Source organism: Chiloscyllium punctatum, chromosome 36, assembly GCF_047496795.1.
Source record: "Chiloscyllium punctatum isolate Juve2018m chromosome 36, sChiPun1.3, whole genome shotgun sequence".
Taxonomy (NCBI): Eukaryota; Metazoa; Chordata; class Chondrichthyes; order Orectolobiformes; family Hemiscylliidae; genus Chiloscyllium; species Chiloscyllium punctatum.
This window is the reverse complement of record NC_092774.1, coordinates 57,130,832-57,153,002: the sequence shown is the minus strand read 5'-3', so window position 1 is coordinate 57,153,002 and position 22,171 is coordinate 57,130,832. Positions and strand designations below refer to the sequence as shown.

At 45.8% G+C, this 22,171-nt stretch overlaps 1 protein-coding gene and 1 long non-coding RNA gene across 6 annotated transcripts; one reads left to right on the top strand and one right to left on the bottom strand.

Moving 5' to 3' along the window:
• Positions 1-1,386: 1,386 nt before the first annotated feature.
• LOC140460507 (uncharacterized) lies at positions 1,387-15,452 on the top strand. Of its 5 annotated transcripts, none has more exons than XM_072555074.1 (2): positions 1,387-1,594; positions 12,324-15,452. In XM_072555074.1, the coding sequence occupies exon 2, from the start codon at positions 12,709-12,711 to the stop codon at positions 13,714-13,716; it is 1,008 nt and encodes a 335-aa protein (XP_072411175.1). In that variant the 5' UTR covers positions 1,387-1,594; positions 12,324-12,708; the 3' UTR covers positions 13,717-15,452. The 5 variants fall into 5 exon arrangements, with proteins under 5 accessions (XP_072411175.1, XP_072411178.1, XP_072411176.1 ...); XM_072555077.1 differs by lacking the exon at positions 1,387-1,594 and adding an exon at positions 8,941-9,100; XM_072555075.1 differs by lacking the exon at positions 1,387-1,594 and adding an exon at positions 10,774-11,073.
• On the bottom strand, positions 15,446-22,113 carry LOC140460508 (uncharacterized). Its single transcript, XR_011954128.1, has 3 exons — positions 21,699-22,113; positions 19,223-19,782; positions 15,446-16,568 (listed from the first exon to the last, which is right to left on the bottom strand). It is a non-coding gene; the product is annotated as an uncharacterized lncRNA (long non-coding RNA).
• Positions 22,114-22,171: the final 58 nt, after the last annotated feature.

Genomic DNA, 22,171 nt, shown 5'->3' with positions numbered 1-22,171 from the left:
TCTTCACAGCCTGCAACACATTATTGATGAGGATGAGCACCTCGCCAAGACCTTCCCCACGCCTCCACTTCTCGCCTTCAAACAACCGCCAAACTTTAAACAGATTGTTCTCAGAAAACTGCCTGGCCTTCAGGACAAGACGAAACAACTCTGTCACGGCAGATGATGAAAGACGTATCAGAGTGTTGACACGATTACCACCATTACACGTGGGGACAGCACCCACCATGAGTGTAGCAGGTACTCATGTGACTCAACCAACATTGTTTTATCTCATACACTGCAGGCAATGATGCCCTGACTCTTGGTATATTGGCAAGACCGAGCAGAGGCTACAGCAACAGATGAATGGACACTGCACAACAATCACCAGCGAGGAGTGTTCCCTCACAGTCGGGGAACACTACAGCGGTCCGGGACATTCAGCCTTGGACCTTCGAATGACCATCCTTCAAGGTAGACTTCAGGATAGGCAACAACGGAAAGTGGCTGGGCAGAGGCTGATAGCCAAGTTCAATACCCATGGAGATGGCCTTAACCAGGACCTTGTGTTTATGTCACACTACAGGTGACCCCACTATAATATACATTCTCTCTCTCTCTCTGTCTGTCTGTCTCTCTCTGTCTCTCACACACACACAAGCATGCATTTAGACAAATACGTGCTCCTCCAAACCAACACACTCACACAGACTCTCTCTCATACACATGCGCTCTCTCAAATGCTCTCTCTCACACACACACCCTCTCACAGACTTGTACCCCATTACACTCTCTCACACACACACGATCACTTGGTTTCTCCTGCACACACTCACACACATAAAAGTTTGTGGGTTGAATTTGTACTTGCAGAATCGCATTGTATTTTGCTCAAAAGCTCAGACACGTAAGATTCTGTAATACCACGATAGAAATAGAATCCGTCTGACCTAACATTGGGACACAGACAGACTTTAACTTAACACCTTCAATGCATTATCTGATTGAGATGACACCTATTGTTAAAAGCTATTTTGAGAACGTAACTTTTGAAAAGTTCTAGAATTTACATGTGAAGGAATCAAAACTAACATGGTCATTCTAAAAGATGGTAGAGGTCAGCTAAAGTTTGATATTCCATTCCATGACACTGCAATCCTGTTGGATAAAGTCTGTGTGTTATGATTCTGCTCCACAACCAACCGATGAAGAAGCAGCGCTTCGAAAACTAGTGATTCCAAATAAACCTGTTGGGCAACAACGTGGCATTGTGTGATTTTTAACTTTGAAAATCTGTCAGTAATGCCAACATTTCCATACTGCGCATGCTACTGGGTGTCAGTAACGCACTGCGCATGTGTTATGGTGTCAGCAAGGCACTACGCATGCTCACGCAACAAGGGGAAACACTCCGTGACCTTGTTTTGATGGACCAATGAGAAGCTCTGGAGGACCGGATGGAGACTGGTCCTCCTGCCAATCACAGCAAACCCATCGTCTGGATGCGGAAGTAGGACCATGAACTTCTGAAATTGCTGCTGCTGCTCCTCTCTCTCTGAATGAAGATTGAGCTTCACGCCAGACTGCAACTTCCTTCCTCTGTCCAACATCTGTGAGTACAACACACTCTTTTCTCAACCCCGTTTCCATTCTGGGGTTGAGCTGTTGACTTGCAGGAACTGAAGGGAAACGGAGTGAATCCAGGGAGAGGACAGACTCTTGGAAAGTTAGTTCAGGTATTTTTTCAATGGCAAATACAGGAGAATTGACATTTCAGGCTTGAGCCTTTCATCAGTAATGATGTGTGGATGAACAAAGGGGCCTCTGCGTCCTTCTAATCCAGTCAGTGCAAGTTGTCAGACAGGTGCAGCAAGTAGTGAGCAAGGCAAGTGGTATATTAGCAAGAGGAATTGAGTTCAGAAGTGGGGACGCCTTCCTGCAGTTTGGGCGTAATTGAATATATCCAAGGTTGAGTTCATCTGATTTTTGAACAACAAAGATGTGATGGTTATGGGGGAAGGCAAGACCAATCCAGATCAGTTATAGAAACAGACCCTTCACTCCAACTAGTCCATGCTGACTATGTTCTCAAACTAAATTGGACCCACCTGCCTGTGTTTAACCTATATCCCTTTGAACCTTATATATTGGAGTCCTAGAGATGTACAGCACTGAAACAGACCCTTCGGTCCAATTTGTCCATGCCTACCAGTTATCCTAATCTAGTCTATTTGCCACCCCTGGGCCCATATCCCTCGAACCCCTTCTATTATAGACCAATCCAAATGCCTTTTAAATTCTGTAATTATACCAGTCTCCACCACTTCCTCTGGCTGGTCATTTCATACATGCACTACTGTGTGAAAAGGCTTCCCTTAGATCTCTTTTATGTCTCTCCCAGTTCGCCCAAAACCTTTAGTTCTGCACTCCCCCACCCCAGGAGAAGACTTTGTCTATTTACTCTATCCATGCCTCTCATGATTTTATAAACCTCAGCCTCAGCCTCCGACGCTCCAGGGAAAACAGCCCCAGCCTATTCAGCCTTTCCCGAGAGCTAATTTTTTCAAATCTGGCAACATGCTGGTAAATCTTTTCTGAACCCTTTCAAGTTTCACACCGTCCTTCTGATGGGCAGGAGACCAGAGTTGCACGCAATATTCCAAATGTGGCCTCACCAATGTCCTGTAGAGCTGCAACATCATCTACCTCCCAACTCCTTTACTCAGTGCTGTAACCGATAAAGGAAAGCATACCAAATGCTGCCTTCACTATCCTATCTACCTGGGACTCCACCTTCAAGGAACTATGAACCTGCACTCCAAGGTCTCTTTGTTCAGCAACACTCTCCAGAACCTTACCATAAAGTGTAAGGGGGGGGGGGGGGGGGCTGGGAATGGCGACGGCGACCGTCATGTCCTTTTAAAATCTTTCTCCTCTCTCTCTTTCAAAATTTGCTCCATAGTCTTGAACCCTCAGCCTAGAGAAAGGATTTTGGCCGTTCACCTCATCTATACCCCTCACGATTTTATAATCCTCCTCTGCTCCAGTGGAAAAAATTCCAGCTTATTAACCTGAATGTAGGTATATTCATGGCAGGTCAGGCAGCATCCGAGGAGCTGCCTGACCTGCTGTGCTTTTCCAGCACCACTCTAATCTAGACTCTGGTTCCAGCATCTGAAGTCCTTGTTTTTACCTTTTATGTCAGTATACTCATATCTACTTATGATCTGTTCTATGCTGGCGCAAGCTCGACAGGCTCAATGGCCTATTCCTGCCCCCAGTTTGAACACTCCTAGTCCAGGACAGCAAGAGACCATAAACCACAGGAGCAGAAATTAGGCCTCTCAGCCCATCAGGGTTGCTCCACTATTACGTTCTGGCTGATAAGTTTCTCAATCCCATTCTCCCACTTTCTCCCTGTAACCCTCAATCCCCTTGATACTCAAGAACCTATCTATCTCCATGTTAAATCTACTCAGTGACCTGGCCTCCACAGCCTTCTGTAGCAATAAATTCCACATATTCACCACTCACCGGCTGAAAATGTTTCGTCTTATCTTTGTTCTAAAAGATATTCCTTTTTCTCTGATGCTGTGCCCTCAGGTCCTAGACTCTCCGACCAATAGGAACATCTTCCCCATGTGCACTCTGTCCAGGCCATTCAGAATTCTGTCTGTTTGAATTAGATCTCACCCCTCCCCGAGTGTGGGCCTGTTAATCAGCATGAACCACACCCTTCAGGATGAGTTACAGCAGGAATTAGGTTCAGCAAAGTCAGAATGGAGGAAGTGTGTGTGGGATGGAGATTATCAGCTTTTGGGGGATGAGAGAGGAAACGAAGTTCAATATAAATTAGAATTGATCGGATGGGCTGATGGGCCCAGGAATGGCAAAATGAGTTAATTTAGCTAAATGTGAGGTGTTACGTTTTGTAAGGCAAATCAGGGCACGACTTACATAGTTAATGGGGAGTGTTGCGAAACAAAGTGTCCTTGCAGGTTCATAATTCCTTGAAAGTGGAATTGCAGGGAGACAGGATTGTGAAAAACGCATTTGGTACACTTTCCTTTATTGATCAGAGCATTGAGTACAGGGGTTGGGAGGTCATGTTAGGCCACTTTTGGAAAACTGTGTGCAATTCCAGTTGCCCTCCTCTGGAAGAATGTTGTGAAACTTAAAAGGGTTCAGAAAAGATTTACAAAGATATAGGCAGAGTTGGAGGTTTTGAGCGAAAGGAAAATGCTGAATACGCCAGGGATAATTTCCCTGGAGCATTGGAGGCTGATGGGTGACCTTACAAAAGTTTATAAGGGGTATAGATAGGTTGGATAGCCAAAATCTTTTCCCCATGGTAGGCGACTCCAAACCTAGAGGGCATAGGTTTCACCGTGAAAGGGGAAAGATTTAAAATGGACCTGAGGGGCAACTTTTTCACACAGAGGGTTGTGCATGTTTGGAATGAGCTGCCAGAGGATGTGGTGGAGGCTGCTACAATTACAACATTTAAAAGGCATCTGGATGGGTAAATGAATAAGAAGGATTTAGAAGGATACAGGCCAAATGCTGGCAAATGGGATTAGATGAGTTTAGGATATCTGGTCGGCATGGATGAGTTGGACCGAAGGCTGTGTTTCTGTACTGTATGACTTTAATCATCTTGCATGAAAGCAGAAGTGTTGTGAAGACTGGACTTTCAGAGCAGCTTTCAAAGATGTTTTGCCTTTACTGGAAGCAGAAGAAGTGACAATGAAGTATTTCATTGGTGAGACAGCAACTGAGTATGTGAGTACATCTAGGATTTTGGTGGAAAGTGGGAATTCATTGCACTGTGGGGGTGAAGTGCTTTAAGGCTTCCCAGCAGGAAGGACAGTGTGCTGATTGGGGTGCCCAGTGAAGGGTGAGGTGGATTTTTGAGTTAAACTGCTCATTTCGGCCAGCCTCCAACATTGTATTTCCAATGCTGTCCATCAGAAGGAGCTGTGTGTACCTGGTATTGTTAGAAGCCTTACGGTTTTCAGTACTGCAGGAATGGCATTGTTTCATCAGCATTGTAAAGGTGACTGGCAGCAGAGGGAGGTGTGGGCTGTGTTCACTAGAAACGATTAAGTATTTAGATAACATACAAATGAGGGGGCAGGGTGGGATTTGTCTTTCGATTTGCAGAAGGTGGGAGATTCCGGGAGCTGTGATCTGAGCTGTGAACTGCAGTAAATCATAGAAGCCCTACAGTGTGGAAGCAGGCTATTCAGCCCATCAAGTCCATTCTGACCCCTCCGAAGAGCATCCTGCTCATACACCCCTCCCACCCTCACCCCTTAGGGAATCAGGGGTTCGGGATAATGCAAGTAAGAAGAGCTGAGATGATGGATAGATCAAATGGCCTACTCCTGCTTCTATTACTACAAAACTATAACCCTGCATTTCCCATTGGCTAACCCACCTAACCTGTACATCCCTGGCCACTATGGGCAATTTAGTATGGCCAATCCAAATCAAGGCAGGTGAGCAATGTCGTGATGTGGAAAATGGACGTCAGAGAACAATAGAAAGGAACAACGAGAATAAACGTACCAGCAATTAAAACTGGATTCAAAAGATTACAAACAATAAAACTAAAAGGTCAGTATCTGAATGTGTGCTTGTTATGAAGGGGTAGAGGTACTGTACCTTTAAGAGAGTTAAAAAAGCGAGCAGAACAAAGTATTCTAAACAAGATGAGATTGTATTATTTGGTCAACACAAATAGAGCAACTGGGTTGCCATGAGGCACAAACTAATTCAAATTTGGCCAATCAGTTTAAATTTTGCACCAAAATACCAAAGTCCAATCAAGTTTGAATTAAGTATTTTGATAATATTAACACCAATAAAATGATCCGATGTTTTGGAGTATAAAACCAGGCATTTTTGTGAGTTTTAACACTCTGTGTTGGACATAAAGAGTAACGTTGTTAATTTTTACTTTAAATATTTATATTACTGCATGGGGTGAATAATTTCTGTGTTGATGGTCTAATTTAGCAGAGGGGGTTACCCCGTGTCGTAACAGTGCTGCAACGTAACAAAAGTGAATGAATTGACTGCACACATTGAAGAGAATGATTTTGATCTGGGACTCCTTACAGAGACATGACTTCAGGAATGACAAGGATTGGATCCTAAATATTGAGGGGATTTGTGGCATTCAAGTCAAATGGGAAGCTAGGTAAAGGTAGAGGGTTGACACTGCTAATCAAAGCACTGATCACAGGGTCGTCTGGTGTCAGCTCGGATTTCAGGTCCTGGTTTCTTTGTCCTCTATTGATCTCCCTGTTCCCACACAGTTGTTGTCCATTCTCAGCTCTGCTTCATTTCTGCTGAAGCTTTAACCTCCTTTGACACCTTCCGGAACAATAAATCATTCAGTCAAAGTCCAACCCACAATCTCCCAGCCTGTCAACCATCCAGACACAGAGTATCATACCAGAAAATATAACAAAAAAGATGAAAAGTTAGAATTAAATAGGTGCTTGTGTCTGTTCATTGGCAAGTAAACTAGAAATAGGGGTCTGCCAAAAATCTTATAGTGCCCTAATTGAAGAATTGTCTCTCCCTTACATCTAAGTATTAGTACCCAGCTATGATTTATAACAATATTTACATCAACAGAAATAAAGCATCTGTTATGCAATAGACATAGAGATATACAGTATGGAACTAGACTTTTTCTCTCTCGTGTGTGTGTGTGTGTGTTCACACACACCAAGGTCTATGGGGTGAATTTGTATTTGCAGATACATTCCATTTTGCTCAAAAAATGCACAATCTGCAGGCAGACAATACATAGAATATTTTATAAATTCCACTTTGGATATAGAACCAGTCTGACTCAAAAACTGGGATACAGACAGACTCTGGCCTCACACCTTTCATGCATTGTCTGAGCTGAGTTGTCATCTTTTCTTATAAAGCCTTAAGTTATCTCGAGTAGGTGTCTTATAAGAAGTTCTGGGATTTACATATTAATGACACCAGCAATTCATTCTAAAAGATGAAAGACTTTACAATCCAGGTTTCTTCAATGTATCATTTCAGTGGCATGACTCTGTAATGTTTTGCTGTAAACTCAGTGTCTTATGATCTTATACTCCACAACCACCTGATGAAGGAGCAGTGCTCCGAAAGCTAGTGCTTCCAAATAAACCTGTTGGATTGGCGTCATGTGATTTTTACCTTTGCCCAGGTTAGGGTGGATTGGCCCTGCTAAATTACCCATAGTGCTCAGGGTTTTGCAGGTGTGGGAGAATTGTTCGAAGCGATTTGATTCCACCTTCTCGTGACTGTCTATGTGAGCTTTGGTATGTTCTCCCCCTTCTGTCAGCGTGGGTTACCTCTGGATGCTTTGGTTTCCTCTCTCAGTCCAAGGATCTGCGGTTTCGGATGGATCGGCTGTGCTAAAGTGTCCAGGGATGTGCAGGTTAGAGTGGGTTAGCCATGGGGAACTGCAGGGCTGTAGGGTAAGTTGATGAGTCTGGGTGGGATGCTGTGTGGAAGGTCGGTGTGAATTTGATAGGTGAAATGGCCTGCAGGGATTATATAATTCTCCTGCTTTAGCCATGTGTGGATTGAGAAATGACTGCTGTGGGAGGAGTAGGTTCCAGTTCATGGGACACTGCCCCAGTCCTGGGGAAGGTGGGAATTCTGCTGTCTCTCTCCCCACCCACTGTCCCCATCCATTCTCTCTCGCCCCGCAACTCTCTGCCCCCCATTTTCTCTCTCTCCCCCTCATTCTCCTCCTCCACCCTTTGACCCCCGAGTCTTTCTTTTCTGCCCCCACCACCCTCTGGTCCCCCCAGTCTCTCAATGGCCCCCACACTCTGTCACCCTGTCCATTCTGTATCTCTTCCAACTCCCACTAAACTTTCTCATGCCTCGAGCTCTCTTTGATCGCTGTATCAAGCTCATCTCAGAAGAGAGAGAGAGAATGGTTGGTGATGACACTGCCTGGGAGATGGGGGTGCACGAGAAATGGCTGATCTTTCAAATTGATTATAGCTAAAATAATATATTCAGAAACAGCATTAAAGTTTGAACGCATGTTCAATTGTATATTAAGACAAAGCTGCAGCCATCTTTCTCAAACTTGCTTTGAACTATGTGCAGTTGAGGACAGGCTGTTCGGGGTAAATGAGCTTTTGCCCGAAATGTCAATTTGCCCGAAATGTCAATTTTCCTGCTCCTTGGATGTTGCCTGACCTGCTGTGCTTTTCCAGCACCACATTCTTGACTCTAATCTTCAGCATGTGCAGTACTCACTTTCGCCTGTTAGGGGTGAATGGCCGATTCCTAGTCTTGAATAATTGGTTCTGTTAGAAGGTGTATTGGTGTATTCTACGTGCAAGAGAGTTGAAAAGTGAGCAGAACCACCTGACATAGCACCAAGCGTTCTGAACAAGGTAATAATTTAACATTTGGTGGAACAGCTAGGTAGCTGGGTTGCCTGGAGACAAAAACATACTCAATTTTGGCCAATCGATTTAGATCTTGCCCTAAAATACTGAATTCCAATCAAGTTTGAATTTAGTATTTTGAGAATATTGGTTAGCACTGTTGCCTCACACCACCAGGGTCGATTCCAGCCTTGGGTGACTGTCTGTGTGGAGTTTGCACATTCTCCCCGTGTCTGCATGGATTTCCTCTGGGTGCTCCAATTTCCTCCCACAGTTCAAAGATGTGCAGGTCAGGTGAAGTGGCTATGCTATATTGCACGTAGTGTGCGGTGCATTCGTCAGAGGGAAATGGGTCTGGGTGGGTTACTCTTCGGAGGGTCGGTGTGGACTGGTTGGGCCGAAGGGCCTGGTGCCACACTGTAGGGAATTTAATCTAATCTAATATTAACACCAATGAAATGATTTGATGCTTTGGAGTACAAAATCAAAAAATACAGTTGAACAGTTACAGGAGAACTGCCAAAAGACCAACAAATGTAGGCTGCTAGTGAGAACTCTGAGAGGTACCTGTCCAGACAAGGAGTCTGCACAGAGAAAAAACATCGACACCGACCTGGAGAGCAAATCTACAGAGGAAGATACAAAGAGAAGATTTAACAGCTGGCTGGTTTTGAAGTTTGAATCTTTCGGTAAATCTTAATCAGGGGTTTTTATTGGACTGGTATCATACAGGGGAAGTTAGAAGATAGGTTAGAGAAAGGAGTTGTAAATAGTTGTTAATTAATTATTCTCCGTTAGACTTTAATAAATAAAGTTGTTAATTTTTACTTTAAATACTGACCTTTGGGAATAGTTTCTTGGTTCTTGAATTTTCACAGATTACTGCATGGATTAAACCTTCTCTATGTTACTGGTTTAAATTAGGTGGGGGAGGTTGCACCCAGTGTTGTAAAATTTGGGGGCTTTCGTCAGAGATTTGAACTGGTTTAGACAGATTTGAATAGATTTGGGGGTATTAAAAATCCCAGCAGATTTAAACACTTGCAAGTTAGTGTGCTAGATCATTAAATAAAACTTTAAATAGTGACTTTTAGAAACAGTTCCTTACCTCTTGAATTTTCACAATACCACATGGGGTAAATCTTTTATGGGTTTAAATTAGTGGGGGGTGCAGTCCATGTCATAACATTTCTGACTATGTAGAAATAGAGTCATAGAGTAGTGGAGCATGGAAACAAACTGTTTGTTCCATGCCAATCGGATATCCTAAATTAATCTAGGCCCATTTGCCAGCTCTTGGCCAATATCCCTCCAAACCTTCCTGTCCAAACCTTCCTGCCGTGGATGGCACAGTGGCATAGTCGTTAGCACTGTTGTCTCACAGTGCCAGAGACCCGGATTCAATTCCTGCCTAAGGCAACTGACTGTGTGGAGTTTGCACATTCTCCCTGTGTCTGCGTGGGTTTCCTCCGGGTGCTCCGGTTTCCTCCCACAGTCCAAAAATATGAAGGTCAGGTGAATTGGCCATGCTAAATTGCCCGTAGTGTTAGGTGTAGGGGAATGGGTCGGTGTGGACTTGTTGGGCCGAAGGGCCTGTTTCCACGCTGTAAGTAATCTAATATACCCATCCAGATGCCTTTTGAATATTGTAATTGTACCAGCCTCCACCACTTCTGCTGGGAGCTCATTCAATCCACGCACCACCCGCTGCGTGAAATAGTTGCCCTTTAGGTCCCTTTTAATCCTTTCCCCTCTCACCCTAATATAAATCAATTGCTGCTTTTTCTGAACAGACTCAGTGGCTGGCACTGCTGCCTTATAGCGCTAGGGACCTGGGTTTGATCTCAGTCTCTGGCAACTGCGTGAATGGAGTTTGCACCTTCTCTGTGTGGGATTCCTTTGGGTGCTCCGGTTTCTTCCCACAATCCAAAGATGTGCAGGTTTGGAGAGGGCACTTCTTGAGGGGAATTAACTTTCACACTTTTTTTCTACTCCTTAGGTCCCTTTTAAATCTTTCCCCTCTCACCTTCAACCTATGCCCTCCAGTTTGGGAGTCCCCTATCCTGAGGAAAAGATGAGTAGTCAAATAAAATGCAAAAGAAATAAAATGTCGAGCCGCAGGATAAATATAAAATGTGACTCCAGCCTTTCTTATCTCCGATTGTCATTTGGGCACAAATCCTGTCAGTAACACCAGCAACTTCACACAGCATCTTGCGCATGCTCCTCGGTGACAACACACACTGCGCATGTTCGCCGGTGTCAGCAAAACCTGCGCGTTGGGCCAATAGAAAGCCCTGGAGGACCGGAAGGAGCGTGGTCCTCCTGCTAATCAGAGACACCCCTATTGTGTGTGTGTGTGTCTCTCTCTCTCTCTCACTCTATCTCAATTTATGGAGGGGACAGATTCTGGAAAAGTTGGGCCAAGTCTGTGTCTCAGTTGGCAAACTCATGGAAAATGCAGTACCACGATGTGAAGTGATAGCATTCCCTGTTGGCGGGGTGGGGAAGCAGAAAGGAGATGCATTGTTTAAATGGTGATATATTGGGATGTGGAGAAAATGAGGACTGCAAATGTTGGAGATCAGAGTCAAAAAGTGTGGTGCTCGAAACGCACAGCAGATGAGGTAGCATCCGAGGAGCCGGAGAGTCCGCGTTACAGGCACGAGCCCTTCATCATAAATGTGTATAAAGGGGCCTCAGTGTCCTTCCATATCAGTCAATGCCAGTTGTCAGATAGGAGGAGCAGCAAGCAATGAGCAAAGCAGGTGTTATGTTAGCAAGAGGAATTGAGTCCAGAAGTGGGGATGTCTTCCTGCAGTTATGGGATCATTGAATATATTCAAGGCTGAGTTCATCTGATTTTGGATCAACAAAGAAGTGGTTGTTTATGGGGGAAGGCAAGAAAATGGTTTTCAGACCATTGCAGAACAGTTACCGAGTCAAACAGCACAGAAACAGTCCCTTCAGTCCAACTACTCCATGCTGTGTTCTCAAACTAATCTAATCCCACCTGCCAGTGTTTGGCCTATATCCCTCTGTCACAAAGCTGGTCCTTTTACTAAAAGCTGGTCCTTCTCAAGGATGCTGTGTCCTTAGTTTTTATTATCAGAGGGGTGATTAAAACGATCCGGGCTCCGAAGCGACTGGTTTAGTACAGAGATGAAAAACGGTATTGGGAGGCATTTTTGGTTATATGTGAACAGATGAGACTTGAGGCCCAAGTTTTTGTTTTAGAAGTGACCTGTACAATGAAAGGGGAGTGGTCAGTCCTGAAAGCTGAAGTCTCGTTTGGGTGAGTTAAGCAGTGGTCTATGTGGAGAAAGGCTGCTAACACTGTCTCCTTCTGGCCTTCTAACTTCAACTGTAAGCCTCTGTTTCAGTTTTACTTTGTTTAAGGGGTTTGTTTTTTGGTACTGTTGTGTACCATTGCGAAGAGTGTTAAGAGTTTCTCCACAGCTTGTACTATACTTAATAAAGTTTGGTTGTTCACAGAAGTTGGCGTATTGCAGTGTAAGAAGCTCAAGCAAAAGAACTTAACAAAGGAACCTAAGGGATAAGTCTTTCATGCAGAAAGTGGCGTGTTTAAGGAAAGAGCTGTCAGAGGAAGTGGTGGGTGCTGGTACAATTATGACATTAAAAGGCATCTGGATGGGTATACGATTAGGAAGGGTTTAGGCGATGTGGGCCAAATGCTGGCAAATCGGCCGAGATGAGGTTAGGTTATCTAGTTGGCATGGATGAATTAGACCGAAGGGTCTGTTTCTGTGCCTAATATCTCTATCACTCTGGCTTGCCACTAACATTTGCCACATCTAGATGTACAGTTTCTCTCTGGTGTCAGTGTCAATGCCTTGATATCTCATTCTTAACCGGACTGGCAGTGATGACTTTTGTAATCTTTTCTTACAGACTATCTGAAGACAGAAGTTTCAAAGTCAACAGATAAAGGGCTCATGGCCAAAATGTTGATTCTCCTGCTTCTCTGATGCTGCTTGCCGTGCTGCACTTTTCCAGCGACGCAGTTTTTGACTCTGACTCTCCAGCGTCTCCAGTCCTCACTTTCACGTCAGTGTCTGACAGTTACTCAATCCATCAGGACCGCAACAATTTTCAACTATGATTCTGTGAGAAGGAGCAAAGCTTTCTTTTTGGTTCCTGTTTGAGTACGGGGGCACTGGTTGAAAGACCCTACTGTTGCAGCGCACTGGGTGTGGAGCCTGAAACAACTCTGCTGCCTGGAAAGAAGAATTCATGGCGGGGTTGTACACGTGTGTGTGCAGGTGAAGCTTCGGCCATGGAGAAACCCGAGGAAACACAACCTGTTGAGAAACCATGGAAGTGTGGCGACTGTGGGAAGGGCTTCCGTGTCCCATCTGTCCTGGCGGCTCATCAGTGCAATCACACTGGGAAGAGGCCGTTCTCCAGCCCCGAGCGGGCAAAGGGCTTTACCTGCTCTTGTGTCCTGCTGGCCCACCAGCATATACACACTGGTGAGAGGACGTCTTACTGCTCCGTATGCGGGAAAGGGTTCACTTGGGTGGACAACCTCCAGACCCACCAGCAATTCCACACAGGGGAGAGGCTCTTCAGTTGCCACGAGTGCGGGAAAGCCTTCAGCAATTCCTCCGACCTGCTGAAGCACCGGCGAGTCCACACGGGGGAGAGGCCATTCAGCTGCCCCGAATGCGGGAAGGCCTTCAGCGACTCCTCCAACCTGCTGAGGCACCGGCGGGTCCACACGGGGGAGAGGCCCTTCAGCTGCCCAGAGTGTGGGAAGGCCTTCAGCAATTCCTCCAACCTGCTGGCCCATCAGCAGGTCCACACGGGGGAGAGGCCCTTCAGCTGCCCAGAGTGTGGGAAGGCCTTCAGTAAATCCTCCAACCTGCTGGCCCATCAGCGGGTCCACACGGGGGAGAGGCCCTTCAGCTGCCCAGAGTGCGGGAAGGCCTTCAGCAATTCCTCCGACCTGCTGAGACACCGGCGAATCCACACAGGGGAGAGGCCATTCGCCTGCCCTGAGTGTGGTAAGGCGTTCAGCAATTCCTCTGACCTGTTGTCCCACCGGCGGGTCCACACCAGGGAAAGGCCATTCAGCTGCCCCGAGTGTGGGAAGGGGTTCACCCGCTCCTCCAAACTGCTGGCCCACCAATGGGTCCACACCGGGGAGAAGCCGTTTGCCTGCCCCGACTGTGGGCGGAGGTTAACATTGTCCTGCAACTTGCAGAGGCACCAGCGGGGGCACCAGTGCATCCAACAATCAGATTCCACCAGTGACGCTGCAGTGGGTCACCCACAGGGCTGAACCTCCTGCCCATTCTGACAGTGGGTGTAGTGGGTTTTTTTGTTTTGTGCTGGACTCACCATCCCCCCCTCCTTCCCCCCCCCCCCACCCCCCGCAAGCCCACCTATGTGGCTCAGGGGTGGCATGGTGACTCAGTGGTTAGTACCATTGCCTCACGATGCTGACCTGGGTTCAAATCCACCCTCGGGATGACAGTCTGTGTGTAGCTTTCACGATGCCCCCCCCACATCTGTATGGGTTACCTCTGAGTGCTCCGGTTTCCTTCCCCGATCTAAAGGTGTGCAGGTTAGTTTGGATTGGCCCATCTAAATTGTCCCATAGTGTTCAGGGATGTGTAGGTATGGTGCATTAGTTGGGGTAATTGTAGAGGAATAGGGATAAGGGAATGGGTCTGGCTGGGTTACTCTGCGAGGGCCAGTGTGAACTTGTTGGGCCAAAGGAACTGTTTCCATACTGTAGGGAATCTAATCTTAAAGAAAAGATTTCCTTCAAGCGATACTGATAAAATATGCCGAGTTGGACAAAGTATCCCATCAAGTTTGAGACAAACCCAGGGTTGAAGAAGTTGGAAGTCACATGGCACCATGTCACAGTGCAACAAGTTTATTTGAAATCACAAGCTTTAGGAGCATTGCTCTTTCATGAGTGCTGCTCCTTCATCACTTCATCTGGTGCCATGTGACTTCTGACCTTGTCCTCCCCAATTCAACACCAGCACCTCTGCATCAGAGTTGACGAATGAGATTGGATTTTATTCGGCCTGATTTAGTGAGATGTTCATTTGGAAACTCAAAACTGTCGGACTGACAAAGAGACACGAATCATAGAGTCCCACAGCAGGAGACAGGCCCTTCGGTCCAACATTGTCCATACTGACCAAACTGTCCATCAACACTAAGCCCATTTCCCTGCACTTGGCCCATTTCCTTCCATACCTTTCCTATCCATGTATTTGTCCAATGCCTTTTAAATGTTGTTAATGTACCCACCTCAACCACTTCCGCTGGCATCTTATTCCATATGTCTACCACCGTCTGCATAAATAAAGTTGCCCCTCACGTTCCCTTTTATTCTTTTTCCTCTAACCTTAAACTGATGCCCTCTAGCCCTCACATCCCCAACCCTGGGGTAAAAGTCTGAGTGCATTCACCCTCTCACGATCTCTTCATTTCTCTAAGGGCCTTTCTCAGTCTCTAATGCTCTAAATAAAAATATCTTAGCTTGTCCAACCTCTCCCTTTTACACAGACCCTTGAGTCCTGGCAACATCCTTGTATATGTCTTCAGCACTCTTCCAAGTTGAATAACATATTTGTTATAGACACTGCCCTGACTACATATTTTGTTGGAGAAAGAGGACCAAATATTATCCAAACTGGATAATCTGGCTGATGGGACAGGAAACCACTTCCTTTCTTGAGACAAGTCTCCTGGAGAGAACTGGCTGGCTGACTGATCTACTGACCCTCACAGTACCCCACTGCCCTCAGTTATCTGGAGGGAGTCCACACATTTGCCTAAGGTGGTGCTTGAAACCTTTATCATCTTTGGGATGGATCCCCATTCATTCCGTGCTATGGAGTCATGCAGCCTGGAAACAGACCCTTCAGACCAACCAGTCCATGATCCCCAACTAAACTAGTGCCACCCATCTGCTCCTGGCCTGTATCCAGTTTGTTAATAGTTTTGTTCATTTGTTCACCGTGATAGTTGGATAAATAAATAGCTGATTGTTGATTTTAAAGTGTTGGGGATTTATTCTTATCACTAGAGCAGGTCACACCACTTTTCATGCTAATTTTACAGATTATTGGGCGACACGCTCCTCTGGGTGTTTCTGTTGAGAAAGGTGGTGCTGTCAGCCTTCGCTTTATAAGAGTATTGACGTGATGTACTGCTGAATGCAATGGAGTCAACATGAATCGCAGCCTCTCACTGTGGTTGTGGGTGAATCGCCTTAATTTGGCTCTTAACTCAGAAACTGCACACAATTAACTGCTGAAACAATGATTTACACTTTTTTGTATGTAACAACAAAAATAAAACTCCTCAAGTAACCAAGTTCAACCTCACTCACAACTTGGCTATCTCCCAATTGATGGCTGAATTTAACTGAGTTTCCACCAACAGTTTATGTCTCTGGAAGTGTCCAGGGATTTAATGCAGCATTCTTCTTCCAAGTACTGCTGCTACATCATTCTGAGGTTGAATTCTGGTGGAGATTCCTCACTTTCAAATCTGTGATGTGATGTTTCTTTCGATTCTAACACCACCTCCCCACACCTCTGGAGATCTCTGGTCTGTAGCTTACCTTCTTATCCTCGAGGTTTAGTGTTTTGTTTGATACAGCCTTTCCTGCAAAAAACCTTTTTACGTCAGGGCCTTCCTTCCACAGACAAACTTAATTGTCCTTTTGTCATGAGGTTATTAAACACTTCGCTCATCTGTCCCAGGAAACAGTTTGTTGTTTTGCGTCCTTCTTCCCAGGGATGGTTAACGAGCAGAAATTAGGCTATTCAGTCTGCTCCACTATTCAATCATTGCGGATACGTTCCTCAACCCAATTCTCCCCGTAACCGTTGATACTTAAGAATGCTTAAGTCAGCTCCACCATTCAATGGGCTGAATGGCCTAATTTCTGCCTCTGAGGTCTTCTGATGTAGCAGTTTCTCAGTGGCCCTTTTGTTTCTTGGTCCAGAAAGAGTTCCTGCTGACTCAGGGAGTTTGGAAAGTTCTGCAGTTTAAAGGACCACACCACATTCCCCTCTGCCTCCTCTTGCGATAGTGGCAATTCCCAAGATCCCTTGGTATCCCTGAAAACAATCGAGGTGTCTGGAAATCTCTGCTGCTACTCTGGAACAGAAGGATTATGGGGAGAAAATTCAGAAATCTGATGTGCAAAGAGACTATGGAGTTCTGCTCCAGCATTCTCTCAAGGTAAACTTGCAGGTTGAGTCAGTGGTTAGGAAGGCAAATGCAATGAAGGCATTTATTTTGATCAGACTTGAATATAAAAGCAGGGATGTACTTCTGAGGCTCTGTAAGTCTCCGGTCAGGCCACAATTGGAGTACTGTATGTAGATTTGGGCCCCATATCTCAGGAAGGATGTACTGGCCCTGGAACGTGTTCAGAGGTGGTTCAAAAGAATGGTCCAGGAATGAAAAATTTAACATAAGAACATTAGAGGACTCTAGGTTTATACTTCATGGAGTTCAGAAGGATGGGGGCTGGGGTGGGATCTAATTGAAACCTACAGAATAATGAACGGTGTGAATGTTGGGAAGATGTGGCACAGTGGTTAGCACTGCTGCCTCACAGCGCCTGAGACCCGGGTTCAATTCTCGCTTCAGGCGAGTGACTGTGTGGAGTTTGCACGTTCTCCCCGGGTCTGCGTGGGTTTCCTCCGGGTGCTCCGGTTTCCTCCCACAGTCCAAAGATTGGCCATGCTAAATTGCCCATAGTGTTAGGTAAGGGGTAAATGTAGATGTAGATGTAGATGTAGGGGTAAGGGTGGGTTACGCTTCGGCGGGGCGGTGTGGACTTGTTAGCCCGAAGGGCCTGTTTCCACACTGTAAGTAATCTAATCTATGTTTCCATTGGTAGGACAAACTAGAACCTGAGGGCTCAGCTTTCCTGTCAAGGGAAGACCCTTGAGAACAGAGGGGAGAGAAACTTCTTCAGCCAGAGTATGGTGAATCTATGAAATTCACTGCCACAGAAAGCTGCGGAGGCCAAGTTACTGAGTATATTTAAGACTGAGATAGCTCGGTTCTTGAGTATCAAGGGGATCAAGGAGTTCGGGGAGAATGGGGTTGAGAAACGTATGAGCCGTGATTGAATGGCGAAGTAGACTCAATGGGCTGAATGGCCTAATTTCTGCTCCGATGGTCTTATGGTATGCTGATGTGAGGAGGGGGGAAAAGAGATGAAGAGAGAAAGACAGTTAAGGTGAAGCTCGATAGAGATGAAGGAAATATAAGAATTGTATGATAAATGGCAGAACACATAGGAGCACTGGCATAGAGGGGTCTGGGCATATAGATCAGTGGAAGTGGTAATGCAGGTGGGCACGGTGGTCAAGAATGTACACAGCACGTTTCCTTGAGTGTAAGAGTTACATTACAGCTGTTTATTCTGGCTACATTCGGAATATTGTGTGCAGTTCTGGTCACTGTGCTACTGGAAGGGTGTGGGTGCTCTGGCTGAGGATACAGACAAGGTTCACCAGGACATTGCCTAGTCTGGAGGGCTCTCGTTACGAGCAGAGGAGGCATAAACCTGGATTGTTTTCTTTGGAAAAACAGAGGCTGAAAAGAGACCTCGACAAAATGATGAGAGACACAGATTGGCTGGACAGGGGTGGCAGGGTAGCTCAGTGGTTCGCACTGGCACCTCATAGTGCCAGGGACCTGCGTTCCATTTTAGTGTCAGGCAACTAGCTGTGTGGAGTTGGCACATTATCCCTGCACCCCACCTCCCGTGTCTGCGTAGGCTTCCTCTGGCTGCTCCGGCTTCCTCCTACAATCCAAACATGTATCAGTTAGGGTGGATTAGCGATGCAAAATTACCCATAGTGTCCAGGGAGAGGCAGGTTAAGTTGGATTGTCTATGTGTAAATTGCCCCAGTGTTCAGGGATGTGTAAGTTCGGTGCATTAGTCAGGAGTAAATGTAGATAATAGGGGTAAGGGAACGGGTCTCCATGCGTTAATCTTTAGAGGGCCGGTGTTGACTTGTTGGGATGAATGGTCTGTTTCCACGCTGGAGGGATTCTGTGATAGTCAGAGGCGTTTTTTTTCCTCTCCAAAGTGGAAAGGTCAACTAAAAGAGGGCACAGGTTCAAAGTGAGCAGGGGACTGTTTGGGGGAAGAGGTGGTGGGGGTGGGGAATCACACAGAAGGGTGGTGGGGGTTCCTGGAACGCACTGCCAGTGCAGGTAGTGGAAGCAGGCACCTTAACAATGTTTAAGATGTATCTTGATAGACACATGAACGGGAGGTGAACAGAGGAACAGAAATCACACATGGGCAATAAACAGCAGGTCTAAGTAAGGATTAAGAATTATCACAGGCTTGAGGGTGTGTGTGTGCCTAAACCAAGTGAGACGGGCCTGAGACTGTGCTGTATTGTATTGATACAGCTTTCCCCCACTATTTGAAAGTAGAGTGTTCCTTTCATAAGCCGAAATGGCCTAAATCGAAGAAGCAATTACCATGAGTTAATTTGTATTATGCCTTTCTTTGTAAAAACGACAATCCTCTTCAGATTTCTTTCGCTTTGTGGGAGCAGGTATTAATGTAGGTCTTTTGTAAAAGTGAAGTAGTGGAAAGCGAACTTTGGAAAAGTGAGGGATACCTTTATGCTGATGGAGGGGAGATGGGGGGCAATGAAGAGGGGTGGATGGAGGCTCAGGTGGAGAATAAACACAGAGACCAATTGAGCAGCTTGGCCTGGTTCTGTGCTGGAGACTCAATGGGACAGAGACAAATGTATCTATTTCAGGTATACCTGCAGTATGCTCCATCCAGGATAAAAAATGTCCTTCATCTGCTTCAGCATACAGGGCAGATGAGCAGTTTCTCCCCGGTGTGGACCAAGAGGTGATGCGACTGAGTGGAGCCTTTCCCGTGCTGAATGCAGGTGAATGGCCGCTGCCCGGTGTATAAATGCTGATGAATATCGGGCAGGCGAGGAAGTGAAACCGTTCCTACATTTTCATGATTTCTCCATGGTGCAGGTGTCCTCATATTTCTCCAGGTTCAACAACTCAGTTGAAACTCGCTCACTCTTACAGCATGTGTGTGGTGTTACTGGTGAACCCGCTGAAAATTGGAGGACTCTCATTCAGTCTGTAAAGCATGTTCCAGTCACTACTCTGGTGTGTGGGTATGTGAGACTCTGAGTTTCCAGTCACACTGACGTTTAAAACCTAACAAAGCAGGCAGACCTTCTCCCCTTTGTTTTCAAGGCCATCAATATCCAAGTCCTGGTGAATCAATCGACTGTCAGACTTCGATGTGATGTTTGGTCTGAGATTTCTGCCTCCAAATTCTTCTCTTGTAATATTCCTGTGGAAAGAGATTGCAAAGGTCATCGCTGTCAGTCCACAATAGAAAATCAAAACACACAATTCTAGTTTCTGTGGAACATTCTTTCCTCTCTTAATACCCAAGATCTTTGTGCTGATGTATATGTAAATGTATACAGCAGGGTAATGTGGTGGATTGCATACTCCATGAAGAGGTCACTCAAGTTGCTGAATTGACATCTATCATGCGGTATTGACGTTCTTACTGAAGATATACAATATTCTGCAGTACAATATTATGAGCTCAGAAACAACTGCAAATCAGGCTTTTAGAGCCATAAACATTCCCTCAAATTTGCAGTGTGCGCTCCCTGCTTGGATTCATACTCTCTGCCTCCCGTTGCTGCAAGTGAACAGTGCTTCCCCCATTCTCTCTCCCTCCCAGGAGAAGGAATGGAAAGGGGGAGACATTGCTTCACTCCCAGATTTTGCCCAGAAGAGCCCCCCATTGTCTGAATGCACAAGTTGGACAATGAACTTCTGAAGCTACTGCTGCTCCTGTCTCTCTCTGAATGAAGATTGAGCTTCACCCCAGACTGCGACTCCCTTTCTCTGTCCAAACATATTTGAGCACAGCACATTTTTGTTGAAGTAAGGCATCTTTCCTGAATGTTACAATTAAAGGGGTGTATTTCCCCTCATATTCAAAGGGATGGTAAGTCAGAGAAGGACCATGCCTTCTCGGGTGCTCGTTGTTGTGGTTCTGTTCGCCGAGCTGGGAATTTGTGTTGGAGACGTTTCATCCCATGTCTAGGTGATATCCTCAGTGCTTGGGAGCCTCCTGTGAAGTGCTTCTGTGATCTTTCCTCCGGCATTTGTAGTGGTTTGTCTCTGCCGCTTCCGGTTGTCAGTTCCAACTGTCCACTGCAGTGGCCGGTATATTGTGTCCAGGTCAATGTGTTTGTTGATAGAATCTGTGGATGAGTGCCATGCCAGAGAACAGCCAGGGAATTCCTAGAGGTATGGCCTCTCGGCATTTTTCCAGATTTTTCAACTCTGAATCTGGGACAAGGTGTGTGGTGTGGGGGTGGATGGGAGGGGAAATAAAAATACTGGTGAAATCTACATTGATCCTATGTAGTTAGTGCGTCCCAAGGCAGAAGACGAGGTGTTCTTCCTACAAGCGTCAGGTAGCCAGAGCTTGGAGGGGGAGGCAGCAGAGTACTTGCATGTACTTGACGGATTGTGAGGGGGAGTTAAAGCGTTCAGCCACAAGGCGGTGGGGTTGTTTAGTTTTTGCGTCCCAGAGCTGTTTTTGAAATGTTCTGCAAGTTGGCGCCCTGTCTCCCCAATGTGGCAGAGACCACATCGAGAGCAATGGACATATAAATAAATCTTATAAACAAATTGTACAAATCTTAGCCTGCCAGAGTTATTTTCTTTAATTAAGTTAAAGAAAATTTTAATTAAATTGGGTGACTACATGAAACGGTTTGTTCGTCAGACTCAAGTCATCATCCTCAAATGAGACAATGCCATTAATATCAGTGAACTGCTTTTTTGTTAGAACCACAAGTTCTTGATTTAGTTTCACAATTTACTGATATTCACATCTGCACATTCAATGTCAAACTGACATCAGAAATGACATGACACCATTATTTTTTTCTTACAATAATCCAACAAACAAATTAATAACACAGTCAATACCAAGTCTCATTAATATGAAATTAAATTTGACCATAAAATAATGCAAAATTCAAGATGCGAGATAACAAATGGGGGAAGGGCAGAAGGCAAGAAATGCAGCATCATAGAAGGTGCTCCTCCAGGGAGTGTATTTTACCAACTACAACTGCTCAATATAAACAAACACTCTGACATGATCCTCCGGTTTTAATGTAAACCATAGCCCCATACAGTAGGTACCATTTAAATAAGTTAATAGATACAAGCCTTGAGCAAATCCAGCCTCCAGCCGGACCCCCCGCTTCTTGGAGCTCGGACCTTCCTCCAGCTCCGGGGGGTTGTTGAGCTCCTGGGCTCCGGCCGCCGCCGAAGAAGCCGCGGGCGCCGGCTCTCTCTCCTCCACCGCCGACATTTTTAATTTGTTTTCTCGTTCACCCGGTAACCGTCACCTCCCCCTTCCCGGGCCCCGGAAATTGTTTGAAAAGTTCCGTCTTTATTTTGAAATGTATTTTAAAGGTATTTCCTGAGGTAAACGATGCCTGTCTGCCCCCCTCCCTCCATCAGAAACCGCCCGCTGAGTCGATGAGAAAACCGCAGCCTCGCGCCGCCATCTTTGTTTTTCTTCTTCATTCCGTCTCCTCCTTCTGTGACGCGCGTCATCCGCGCCCCCTCCAATCAGAACGCACCGTACTCTACCTGACCAATGGCGGCCGGCGTTGCAGTCAAAAAGGAAGCCACAA